The sequence below is a fragment of the Schistocerca cancellata genome, chromosome 4, assembly GCF_023864275.1.
Source record: "Schistocerca cancellata isolate TAMUIC-IGC-003103 chromosome 4, iqSchCanc2.1, whole genome shotgun sequence".
NCBI classification, from domain to species: Eukaryota; Metazoa; Arthropoda; class Insecta; order Orthoptera; family Acrididae; genus Schistocerca; species Schistocerca cancellata.
The window spans coordinates 369,989,901-370,004,080 of record NC_064629.1 but is presented as its reverse complement, the minus strand read 5'-3'; the positions used below and the strand labels follow the sequence as shown (position 1 = coordinate 370,004,080).

General features: G+C 37.1%; 1 protein-coding gene across 1 annotated transcript in view; it reads left to right on the top strand.

The window, feature by feature from the left end:
• Nucleotides 1-14,180, top strand: part of LOC126184205 (voltage-dependent calcium channel type A subunit alpha-1-like) — a 204,024-nt gene that overhangs the window by 74,235 nt on the left and 115,609 nt on the right. The window contains exon 3 of the mRNA XM_049926573.1: nt 3,595-3,660. Within this exon, the coding sequence (XP_049782530.1) occupies nt 3,595-3,660 (66 nt within the window). The remainder of the gene's footprint in view (nt 1-3,594; nt 3,661-14,180) is intronic.

Genomic DNA, 14,180 nt, shown 5'->3' with positions numbered 1-14,180 from the left:
TCCAAGTTAAATGTGCCGGTAATGCCAGTAAAGCTTTTGTCCTGGATTATCGCTCAGTCTGTGTGCATGTAACACAGCATAAAACATATCCATATGTTCGTACTTGACTTTACTGGACACAGCTTGGCTTCTGCTCCACATGAAATGAAATCCAATGAGATTCAAGCAAATGTGGAAGAATACAAGGTGTAATGTTTACATCAGATTTATTCTTATGATGAACGGAGTATAACTTTGAATCCTCATCACGAATGTTACACCTGCTATGGTGCAACAGTCTCTTTATCACGCAGAAAATATGGAAACATAGTTCACAATTCCAGTCAACACCAGGTTGTTGTGAATTATAGAACCCACTAAGAGACTAATTTGGACAGTCCAGAAAATCCGCCAATTATTAGTAGTGGCCTTTTACAAGTCATTTAACTTTGTAATTTATAATACACTGTGTGTAAATGAAGAGGCTAGGCTATGAAGGATGGATGTCTGACATGTGCTATTGCACAGATTTCACATTTTGTCACAAAATAACACTGCAACAAAAAAGTCTAAACCCTCCTAAAACATTAAGACATATTTGTATGATGCTCAGAAATAAATGATGGATCTTGGACTGTTAGGGTCACATATTTTCATTTTCAAAGCAAAACAGAAAAACAGATATTAAGACAAGCAATAGATTATAGTTGAATTGGTGGTACAGATACAACTCATATAATGGCTTACAGAAGATGTAATACACAAAAGTGGGACTGAAATGGAAGAGAAGGAAAAGGAGAAAACCAAAACTGAAAAACAGTAAAATACACATGCCTTTAAAAATACAGCAAAGTAAATAAAACCATGGGTTTGAGATGACAGCATAGGAAAGGAAGAAAGACTATCAAATACCAATGCTGGACATAAGAAATAAATATACTCAGGTTCAGAAAAAAACAGAAAATCTTGAACGACTAGAGACAGGATGTTCATATTCACAGGACATGTACATTAGTATGTTCTGAAGAACTGATCAGCATTTGAACCATGTCAGCCCACAAAATCAATGTCAACATCAATATCGTGGCACAACTCCATCTACCATCAAAATGTGCGAGCAGCTCTAGTTGTCACTATAAACCAAAGGTAAGGGATCAGTGTGATGTGAGAAAGCATGCAAGATGCTTCACAGATGTAGTCAAATCAGTGAGTTTGAAAGGGTGCACATTATTGGCATGAGAGAAATTTATGCAACCATCTAGGAAATAGCTGCACATATGGGACAAAGTGTTTCAGCAGTGCAACAGGTGTGTGCAGAATAGTTCACAGAAGGCCATAGAACACGACGAGGTGGGTCAGGTTGCATCACCCAGACCAGCCCCTGAGAAGATCAGCACCTCCTCCGAATGGCATTGCAGGACAAATCTGAATCCTCTTCACATCTGGCACAACAGTGGAACAGTGTAACACATCATACACTATCAGGGGTGACAGTCCGTCGCAGTTTGTTATGGAATAGGATATGTGCTCATTGTCCTCATCTCTGCCTGCCTTAGATGAATGTGCAGAATTATGCTAGACAGCAATGGTGTATGGAACGACATCACTGGGGACACAAATGGTGTCAGATAGTGTTTTCGGATGAAGCCAGGCTCTGTTTGTTTGAAGTTGTTGACCACATTTTGGTTCACTGCAGATAGGGGGAGCAGCATCACGGTGACTGCATTCGCACAAGATGTACAGTGCCAACTCGAGCGTTATGGTGTGGGGTGCTATTGGGTACAACCACAAATCACAGTTGGTGCAATGTCCAGGGCACTGTGACCAGTATGACCTACGTGAATGGCATCCTGCAACCCGTAGCCATACCCTTTCTGCACAACGCCCTAGACGCCATTTTTCAGCAAGAAAATGCACGACCACATGTTGTTGCATGAACACGTGCCTTCTTGGTGTCACAGGATGTCAGCCTCTTGCCCTGGCCCACCACATCACCAGACTTGCACCAATCGAAAATGTGTGGGACATGGTGAAACAACGGGTGCAGCGCTGTGACCCAGTGCCAGCCACCACAGATGAACTTTGAAACCAGGTGAATGCAGCACGAATGGCTATACCACAGGATGCCATTCACACCTTATATGTGACAATGCCATCACACATGGAACAAGTTATCAGGGCCCATGGTGGACCCTGTGCCTACTAGGCAACAGGACACTTGCTGAATCAAGGTGACTGAAATGCTAATCATTTTTGCAGAACATACTAATGTACATCTTGTGAATATGAGCATCCTATCTCTAGTCATTCAAGGTGTCCTGTTTTTTCTGAACATGAGTGTATCAAAAATGCATTTGCTGTTTGTTTAGAGCTACACTGCTTCCCCCCCCCCCCCCCCCCCCTTTCATTTTTGGAATGAGTTTATCATTCCCAAATTCTGTTACTTCAAGTGATACAGAATGTTTTCTATTATGTTGATTTTGATGGCACAGAAGGGTACTGAGAAAGGAAAAGCAGTGGGATCTCCTTCAGTGTTTCCGGATGTGCGACGATGATGATATCAACTCTCACACCACAACGTTTTTGCTACAAAATCCATTGAATTTTAACAAAATTTATTTCAGTGCCCAGTAATCTTTTAACTGACACATACAAATTATGTTCTCATTGTGTTTGTACACTAACTTGTATCCTTCCTGGAAAGAATAAAAATCTGGGCGCCCTAATTCTAAGTGGGCAGAATATGATTTCCATGCACCTTCTATTTTTTAAACCAGCTATGAGTCAGAGCATTTACTTGGCTCACACCTTGGTAACTGTACTAGAAAATGCTTTACTTCATTATATCATACAGTAGGAAAAAAAGTGCTAAAGACAAGAAACTGAATTTTTCTTTTGCTGATATATCAGTATGACATCAGCAAAAGAACAAAATTAAATAATGAGTCAATCTGCTTCATTTTCCATTTCATTGCCCATAATAATATACTGCAAAGACTACATAATTAAAGTAACTGTCGTTAGTGCCTAGAAAACGAATACACCGGTACTCAATTTCATCAGGATAACCATGAATAAAGAAAGAAGTTTGAGATCAGTGTGTAATTTACACAAGTTAGGACAATACTTATTATTCAGTCATAGACAAATGAAGATCTAGAGTTCTGTAGAAAAATATGCACCAGAAAAAAATGTTCATACAGATTTCCTACAACTATGTCAGATACCAACATCATTACATTCAGAGAGCAGAAGTAGTGTAGTGTCAGCTTAACAGACTGTGTCGGCAAGCAAATCATCAGTCAACAATATCTTTCACCCTTCTTTACAACTTTATTGCATATTGTTTGTATGAAGTAAATCATTGTGTCCCATATTAAAGAGAAAATGCAATTCATTAATTTTGTAGCTAACCAATCCGTTGTAGATTTTCACTCAACACATGGATATTAAGCTCTTGGTAAAATTCCTTCATTGTGACACCAGTTTTAGAGAAAGAGAATCAATGAAGAAATTTATAGCAAGTCGTCGTGTGTTGTGTATAGTAATATAATGCAATATATGTGGAAGATCCATTTTATTAAGACATTTATCCTTACTTCTGTATACTTTCAGGCGCTGCCATATGTCTGCCTCCTTATTGCCATGCTGTTTTTCATCTATGCCATTATTGGGATGCAGGTATTTAATAAGTTATAGTTCATTTGACACTTAGACTTTTCCTTATCTCTCTTCACTTTAGAGTGTATTGTAGTGCCTCACAAACATTGTTAATAGCTGTATTTTCTTCAAAATGGTAAAACTCTTGTAAAAGAAACAGGATACAAGTAGAAATTAGTAAAACAGCTCATACCATTTATTTGGCAGATGAGTTAACAAAATATCATATAATACAGTGAAAGTATTGTGAAAAGCCATTCAAAATCCAATACTGCATAAAATATTTTTTATTCAAGACAGGCAGTTTCAAAAGTCTTGGTTGTCATCTTCATGTCTTAAGCATTTTTTGGCAGTAAAACATGTTCATTTTATGCTGGCCTCATGTACAAGAAATCAAGTGGGTAAAACTCAGCACATTATAAATGTTTGTCACATTGCTAAAAAATTTTAGCAATGACAAACATTTATAATGTGCTGAGTTTTATTCACTTGAAATCTTATTCCTGAGGTCAGCATAAAATGAACATGTTTTACTTAAGTTTAAGACCTGAAGATGACAGCTAAGATTGCTGAAACCAGTTGTCTTGAATAAAATCTTTTGTGTGATCTTGGCTCTTGAATGGTTTTTAACAGTTAAAAACAGATCACCATTCTGTACTCTCATAATGAGAAAATTCAATCACAGTGAAAATGAGTTAGTTAATTAACTGATGTTCAAAAGCTTGGGTCAACAGTAATTTGCAATGATATGGAATATGCCTGCTCATTTTCAAAATATTATGTTTTCATTTCAAAGAGCCATAAATAATGATGGAATCCATAAATAAGCAGAAATAAAGAGGTTAACTTATAACAGAAACAGTTGGAGACCTGTCAACCAATTAAAGATTAATGGTGATGAAGAAGATGTAATGTGTCATTCACACTGTATATTCACAAATACTTTCATAACTGCATTATTTGCAACATGATGTGCTGTTTAATAGTGAATAAGTGAATACTGCAGATAATTTTTAATCCTGGCATTATATTGTGTCAAAGTTTGTATGGGATTAACAGATGTGCACAGTAAGTTTGATAATGAATTACATATTTTCATCCTATGAATATTTTACCAACTAACATGTAGAAGTGCCAACAAAAATTAATCTTAATGCTGACCAGCAGAAGGCTCTTGTATTTCTGCTGAGAGAAACCAAAATAGTTGCCAAAGGCTAGCAGAAGGCAACAAAATTCTCCAGCAACCTGTTGGGACATATGTAACAGTTGTAACACAAAGGGTGACATGATAATGTGGTGTTGAATATGAGCATTAATATGTACTTTTGTAAATAGGTTTTACAATTTAATTATAAGGGGTACCGCTTTTGGAAGATTAAAGGAAATCTTCCAATTCATTGTATGTTTTCTTGTTGATAATTTAGAAGTTTCATGTTCATTATGAGTATACGAGTGGCTACCGGTAAACACTACAGTTAGTTATGATCAGTCACACACAGTACACACGTGAGGATAGTTACCCTTTCAGTTTAAGGACAAAGTAAAACACTGTCAAGTTCACATAAAATGAGTTTGCAACAATATCATTTGGATAGTACTATAAAAACAGCTCTTGCATCTATGCCATCTATGGAGGGTGCATACCTTAAGACTAGCTGAATTCATTTCTTATGCCATGATCACATGACAATTACTGTAGTAATGTCTGAACCTCAGTTATGTAGGCCTACTTTCTTACTGTTTCACTAAATATATGATACTTCAAACTAAATTTCATCACATAAAAAATTATTTAAATTCCAGTTCCTCTATTCTGAGCAACAGTCACAACACATTTTCTGTTAGTTAGTTTCAGGTTCCATGGATCATTTTGCATAACAAATTGCAATGATGTGGAACGAGTCATTTTACATTCACATCACAGTTTAATATGTACATATGATTACATTCTGAACATTTCTAATATTATTTTTTTTACAAAAAGAAAACAAGATACATGGACGTGAATTAATAATTCCTACCCACCACCTTTTACTCATCACAATAAAAAGAAATTCTTCTTTGGGATCGGAATTGTCAAGTAGAAACTTTCTCTATTTGTTTTCAAATTTTACTTTGCTGTCCAGCAGACATTTAATGTCAATGGGTATGTGAACAAAACTTTTCATTGCAGCATGCACCCCTTTCTGTGCTAAAGTCAACATTACACTAAGGTGAAAAAAGTCATGGGTTAGTGATATGCACATACAGAGATGGCTATAGTATTGCATACACAAGGTATAAAAGGGCAGTGCAGTGGTGGAGCTGTTATTTGTACTCAGGTGAGTCATGTGGAAAGGTTTCTGACATTACTATGGCCACACAACAGCAATTAACAGACTTTGAATGTGGAATGGTAGTTGCAGCTACACACACGGGACATTCAATTTTGGAAATCGTTAGGGAAGTCAGTATTCAGAGATCCACAGTGTCAAAAGCACGCCAAGGGTACCAAATTTCTGGCATTACCTCTCAACACAGACAACACAGTGGCCAACGGTCTTCACTTAATGACAGAGAGCAGGGGTGTTTGTGTAGAGTTGTCAGTGATAACAGACACGCAAAACTGGGATGTACGATGTACGTATCTGTTAGGGCAGTGTGACAAAATTGGGCATTGGCTATGGTAACAGATAACTGACACAAATCCCTTTGCTAACAGCATGATATCACCTGCAGTGCTTCTCCTGGGCTCATGACCATATCAGTTCGACCCTAGACAAGTGGAACACTATGGCCTGGTCTGATGAGCCCAATTTCAGTTGCTATGAGTTGACGGTAGGGTTTGAGTGTGACTCCATAAAGCCAGAGTGCAGACTGCACAAAGCCATGGACCCAACTTGTCGACAAGGCACTGTGAAAGCTGTTGGTGGTTCCATAATGGTATGGGCTCTGCTTACATGGAATGGATTGGATCCTCTGATTCTAGCTGCAAATGTGGCTGAACTAAGTTGTTTTAGGAGTTCCAAATTGTGCTTTTTGCATTTGAATTTCTCACCAATAAGGACACCTAAGAATTTTTAAAGTTTCCACCCTATTTCTTATTCCTCACCATGTGTTACACTTCGCATTGGTGTAGTACACCTAGATGTGGAGAAACAAATACATTCAAAATTTAGGGCAAGATCATTTGCAGAAAATAAGTCAATGATTCTTTTACAAACTCTATTTACTATTTCTTCCATTTCTGTATGTATGCTTGGATTGATTACAATACTACTGTCATCTACAAAAAGAACTATTTCTGCTTGTTGTATATGAAATGGAAGATCATTTACGTATGTGAGGAAGAATAGTAGACCTAAGATTGAGCCTTGGGCAACCATACATGTGATTTCTCTCCAGTCAGAATTATGTCCCTGGACTGTATTGGCTGAATCACTAAGTACAGCTTACTGCAAATATTTGGTTAGATATGACATTACCCATTGGTTGTCTATACCATCAATGCCATAAAACTTCAATTTATGTAGGAGAATACTATGATTCATACAGTCAAATGCCTTACATAGGCCACAGAACATTATTTACTGCTTGTAAAATCTGGTGAGTGAATAAATATGAAAATGACATTCTCACTTGAGCAACCCTTTTGAAACCCCAACTGCGATTTGCTGAGGATATTATTGTTGCTAAGGCGAGATACTATTCTAGAATACATCGCCTTCTCAAAAATTTTGGAAAACAAGTCATCATTGAAACAGGTTATTGTCCTCTCTCTTTATCATCTTCCTTAAAGAGGGTTTAACAATGACATATTTCACTCTCTGCAAAAGTGCCTTAAGTTAGTGATGCATTACGTATTTCAGATAAGACCAGTCTCTTTATATGAGAACAAAACTTTAGTATTCTATTGGAAAAACCATTAAAACCAGATGAGTTTTTAGTTTTGAGAGAAAGTATTTCTCTTAATTATAGAACGAGAAGTTGGTGTATACATTCATATGATTCAGTTTTATGAGAGATATTTTTTTTAACATAGTTCTGTAATTTTTTCCTCTTGAAGTGTTTGTCCTATGCTTTCGACTGTATTTATGAAATGATAATTAAATGCATTTACTACCTGAGACTCATCATTTATAGCCCTTCTATTCAGCTTATGTGCGTGAATCAGCAATGTTCTAGAAAGCATTGCTCATGCAAAACTAAGCTTGCCCTTTCCTCACTGTTATGCTGTGAACTATGGCTGAAGTGCAACAGGCAGAGTTAATATTTCTAGATTTTTAGAAATAATTTGACATGGGGCCACATTACTGGCTGTTAACGAAGGTACAACCATATGGAATAGATTCACAGATATGTGAGTGGGTCAAAGACTTTTTAAGTTATAGAAACCAATATGTTGCCCTCGATTATGAGTGCACATCAGAGACAACGGTATCATCAGGAGTTCCCCAGGGAAGTGTGATAGGACTGGTTGTTCTCTATATACACCATTGGCCATTAAAATTGCTATACCAAGAAGAAATGCAGATGATAAACGGGTATTCATTGGAAAAATATATTATACTAGAACTGACATGTGATTGCATTTTCACGCAATTTGGGTGCATAGATCCTGAGAAATCAGTACCCAGAACAACCACCTCTGGCCGTAATAACAGCCTTGATACACTTGGGCATTGAGTCAAACAGAGCTTGGATGGCGTGTACAGGTACAGCTGCCCATGCAGCTTCAACACGATACCACAGTTCATCAGGAGTAGTGACTGGCGTATTGTGACGAGCCAGTTGCTCGGCCACCATTGATCACACGTTTTCAGTTGGTGAGAGATCTGCAGAATGTGCTGACTAGGGCAGCAGTTGCACATTTTCTGTATCCAGAAAGGCCGTACAGGACCTGCAACATGCAGTCGTGCATTATCCTGCTGAAATGTAGGGTTTCGTAGGGATCGAATGAAAAGTAGAGCCACGGGTCGTAACATATCTGAAATTTAATGTCCACTGTTAAAGTGCCGTCAATGCAAACAAGAGGTGACCGATGATGATGATGATGATTATTAGTGTTAAAGGGCACACAACAACGAGGTTATCAGCACCCGGAGGTGACCAAGACGTGTAACCAATGGCACCCCATACCATCACACCAGGTGATACGACAGTATGGCTCTTTGTTCTTAGCCTACTCAGTTTTTCTCTCTCTTTTCTGTTGAGGTAAAGGCCATGCTTGGTGTAGTCCCATAATCCTATCTTCCCAGAAGCAATAGGATGTGCACCAATATGTGACTCTGTGCCTGACATGAATAGGTGCTCCAACTCTAAATTTCCACTGCTGAGAGATGACTTCAAGCAAGATCAAATCAACACTGGTATGTTTTGATGGTGCACTGCCTTTAGCACATCACTCACTGTAAAATACTTAGGATTTCTGTCAATGCAACTGCCAAGCCCACCATTCTGTCTTCTGTTATGAAATTTTTATGTAGTGACTGTGTCCTCCATTTCCTTACCCACATCAGTGACAGATAAAAAAAACTGGTTACCTGGTAATCTGATCCTAATTTATACCAAAACAGTTGACTAACACTTCTAACCTGAGAACTACGTAACAGAATTTCCTTCCTCTGTACTGATTTTCCTACTATTTTCCAAATTCGCACTGGAAATTAGTTGTATCCTACAGATATTTATATCTGTTTGAGTGTCATCCATTTCTAACTGAATCAGCAGGTCAAATTTATTTTCCATACTACTTCTCTTTCCAGCAATTTAATTAGAGTGTTCTTCTTCATTATTTTAGCTCCCATTTCTGGAAAGTAGTTATATTTAAGTTTTCAATTCAGAAACTTTGCACTAGTCGGGTAGTTTTTTTATATATAGCTGTTTATAGGCCTAATTTTTTAAACATGTTTTCTTGTTTATCAGTAATTTAACTGACTTATTCTTACTAAAGTATCAGATTCATAATGAATGAAAAGTGCCTGACGTGCTGCAGAAGTGGAACAAGAGGGGAAAATTGCCACTCTTCAGGCTGAATTAGATAAGGCTAAGAAAGATCTGGACACATTAAGGAGGGAGAAGGGTAAAGAGAGGTGGGAAGTGGCAAGAGGAAGAACAGGAGAAACATGCTTAGAATTACATCTGACAGCTTTGTGGTGAATGTGAAAAATAAGTTTGACCCGTTGCTTCAGTTAGAAGCTCATAAGCCTCAAGCAGATGCAGGGATAGACAAGGCACAACAAACTTTCAGCATCAGCCTCAAAAGTAAGGCAGTATGAAAATCAGTAAAGAGAAAGAAAGTTCTATTGTTTGGTATTTATCATGCTAGAGGTGTTGGCCAACTTTTGCAGGATGAACTAGGATCTGAGTACCAGGCCACAATTTTTTTTTTAACCTAGTGTTTGTTTGGAGCACGTGACAGAGGTATTAGGATCACTTTGCAAAGACATCACCAAGAAAGACACCATGGCCATAGTGAGTGGGTCAAGTGATAACACTGATAGAGATCCTGGGTATAGTACAAAGTGTGACCTGACAAAGATTGCATCAGCATTGAGATATACCAATGTTGCATTTATATCTGCTCTCAGGTACAATGACCTCTTGAGTCAGGAGAGTTAATTTGGAGTTAGAATGACTGCTTATGCTGGGTGGTGGGTCAAGTATTGGCATGGTTCATGTTGATTTTCTCAGTAGATGGGCTTATACTAGGCATGACATTCGCTTCAACAGGAAAGGGAAGGGTAAACTATCTGGGCTAATAGCAGAAAATTTGGGGGGGGGGGGGGGGGGATTCATCATGAGGATAAAATATCAGTGGCTACAGGATTTAGAAATGCACCTTTTGTAGGGTAGGGAGGATGGAAAGAAAGCACGTTTTAAGAGAGGCTGGGATTGAAACAAACCTTCAGTTTGAGAAATAAACCAAACAACATAATTCTCGTATGCTGCATCAGCATAAACAGCTGTTGATAACAAATTTTTAGCAATCAGCAGAAATTCATCTTTGCACCCAATTTTAACTCAGTCAGTGTGGAATGTCTGCTATATTTATTGTGTCGAAATATTTGATGACTAAAAAGTAAAATTACTGAACTAATTTTCTGCATTGATGAATTAAGAGTCACCAAACCCATATGATATAATCTGCCTCTCTGAACATCATGTGACCACTGGTATAGATGTGTTAAGTGTTACAGGGTTTACGTTAGCATCTAACTGTTGTAGAGCAGAAATGAAGAACGGAGGAGTTGCCACAGTCACCATGAATTGCCATAAATTTAAGAACATAGACATTCATAAATTCTATGAAGATGGTATCTGTTCCTGATAGAAGAGATACCATTGACGACTGTGCAGCTTCTTGAAAAAGAAATGATAATTAAATTGAAACCCTTAGCTGCCAACAGGTAGGAAACAGCTCTGATGTTGATCCTATAGCACGTTGCAAGACATATTGCAAGCAGGAGATCCCAGGTTCAAGTCCCGGCCAGGGCACACATTTTCAGCTGTCCTCATTGATGTATATCAACAACACTTGTCAGCAGCTAATGGTTTCGATTTAATTATCATTTCACTCATAAATTCTGCCTAGAGCAGCATATGACGCATGTGCAACAGAAGCAGAATTTCATAATAAATACTTTATAATAGTAAGTGTATATTGAGGATATGCAGGTAATTTTAATCTGTTCATAAATCACAATGAAGCTCTATTGGCCTACTTAACAACAAAAAACAAAGAAATAGTGGTTGCTGGTGACTTTAACATGATTCTCTTAAAAAATTTCTTGGCAAGAATCTATTAGAGTCAGTAACACTGCCATTTGACTTAATTCGTACGATAAACTTCCCAACCAGGGTAGCTAATTGCTTGCAAATAGCCACTGATAATATATTTACAGAAATGTGAAAGGTCCAGTGAACAAAATTTTACTATATATTGTACCCAGGATCTCTATCAATGGCCTCTCACACCATGACATGCAGTTCCTTTTGTTAAATGTTAATACTCAACAGGATATAAAATCTATTAAATCTAAATTCAAGAGATTGGTTAGTATGCCAAAAATCAATTATTTTTGGACACTTCTCAAAGACATTAACTAGAGTGATGCATAGAACACTAATGGCATGAATGAAAAATACAACACTTTTCTTAATAAAGTAGTTAGCGTATTTGACCACACTTTTCCCCAAAAACTAACTCAGATTAGACCTAAGTCTACAAAGAAACCGTGGATTACTCGGGTATCATATAAAACAAAAAGGAAACTGTATCTGTCAATTAGAAACAGTTCTGATGTTGATGCTATAGCATGCTGCAAGACATATTTAAAATATTGAAGCTAGTAAATGGACAAAAGCAAATACATTACAAGGCAAAGATAATCACATCAGATAACAAAATAAAGAAAATGTGAAATATAGTAAAGGAAGAGGTTGGTATAACCACACAAGAAATTTGTTTATTTCTGTATAAATTTTGCAACATTACATGTCTAAAATTATTGTAAAACTGATCAATGGACGGGAAAAGATGTGTGCAGGGTCGCGAAACTTTTTAACAAATATTTCATAACTGTCACTGAAAAGGAGGAGTTATCAGGTTCCGTAGATTCTGGCATGGACTACCTAAGACCATACAGTACATGTAACTACACTAACATGAATATGACCCTCACTTCCGAAGCGGAAGTACTACCCACCATAAAACCTATAAAATCAAAAAATTCTAGTGGTTATGATAAAATGTCAACAAGGTTAATTAAAGAGTGTGTTTCTGAGTTTTGTAACATCTTAAGCTACCTATCTGACCAGTCATTTACCAGTGGTAGATTTCTTGAATGGCTGAAATATGTTGAAATTAACCCTTTGTTTAAGAAAGGATATAAAAAAAAATACTGTCAAATTTCCATCCAATTTCACTTTCGCCAACGTTCTCAAAAATTTTAGAAAAGGCAATATACAGGCAGCTTCTTAATCATCTTACACCAACTAATATATTGCACAAGTCTCACTTCAGATTTCTAAAGGGATCTGATATTGAGAATAGTTACACATACAGTGAAAACACACTTAATTCATTACACAATAAATTATAGGCCACTGGTACATTCTGTGCCCTTTGAAAGGCACTTGACAGTGTAAATCACAACATCCTTTCAAGTAAATTAGAATATTATGGTATAATAGGAAATACTGCAAAATGGTTCAAATCCTGTATCATTGACAGAATGCAATGAGTGTCATTAGGAAAGAGACATTACTTAAGCCAGCAGGCATCATCCAACAGGGAACTAATTACATGTTGTGTCCCACAGGGTTCCATCTTATAGCCCTTGCTTTCTTTTGTGTATTTAAGTGACCTTTTATCAGTAACATTACAAGATGCCAGGTTCAGCTGCTGATGATACAAACATTGCAATAAATAACAAATCGAGGGTAGTCTAAGAAAGATCAGTTAAAGAAATTTTCATGGCCATTAATAAATGGTTCCTAGCCAATTGTTTGCCACTGACCTTTGAAAAAACAGACTACATGAAATTCAGAACTTGTTACAGGTTTTCCACCAGTATATGCCTTACATATGATAACAGACAGAAGAAATGGACAGTTTGTACTTGGGATTACACTAGGTAATAAACTAAACTGGGAGGAGCACACCACAGAACTGCAAAAGCACTTATACAAATCTCTATTTGCAATGAAAATGTTGTCAGAGATAGCGGATATAAAAAAGAAAAAGCTCATATACTACACTTACTTTCATTCCTTAATGCTGTATGGGATTATTTTTTGGAGTAACTCGTCACTCCAAGCTAAAGTTTTCCAGTTACAAGAATATGTAATAAGAATTATTTGTGATCGAACTCAAAAACATCCTGCAGAGACCTGTGTAGAGAATTAGAGATATTAACTACTGTTTCCCAATATATCTGTTCCATAATGAAATTTGTCATTAAAATTCTCTCTCTTCTTTTCAAACCAACAGCTCACTTCATGGAATCAATACTAGAAATAAGAATAATCTTCACAAAGATTTAGTCACTTGCTTTGACCCAAAAAGGTGTCCATTATTCAGGAAAACAGATTTACAGTAACTTGCCAGCAGCCGTAAACAGTTTAGCTACTGCACCCGCTGTGTGTGTGTGTGTGTGTGAGTGAGTGAGAGACATTTGTTTTACATTGTAAATATTTATTGTGTATTCTTCTTCTTCTGACATGTTCTACATCCTGGAGAATGTCCTAAAATCTATGCCTAAAGCAGCCTTGAGTTAGTTTTTTTTTTCCTGTTCTCTGTATTATCTGTTACATTTTCCTTCTGTCATTATCTTTCTTATTACTTAACCCATTCAGATATTTTTTGTCTTATCCAAGTCTGCCATTCATTTCTTTTTTCGTGATTATACTGGTTCTACTGTGTATCTTACAAAAGTCTCTTATTTTCCCAATGGTCACACTACAACAGTCACCTCAATCAGATAAACTACAACTCTCACAGGAAACACAAGAGCTAATGACCCAGTGGCATGTTAAGCCCAGCGGCATATTAAGCACTT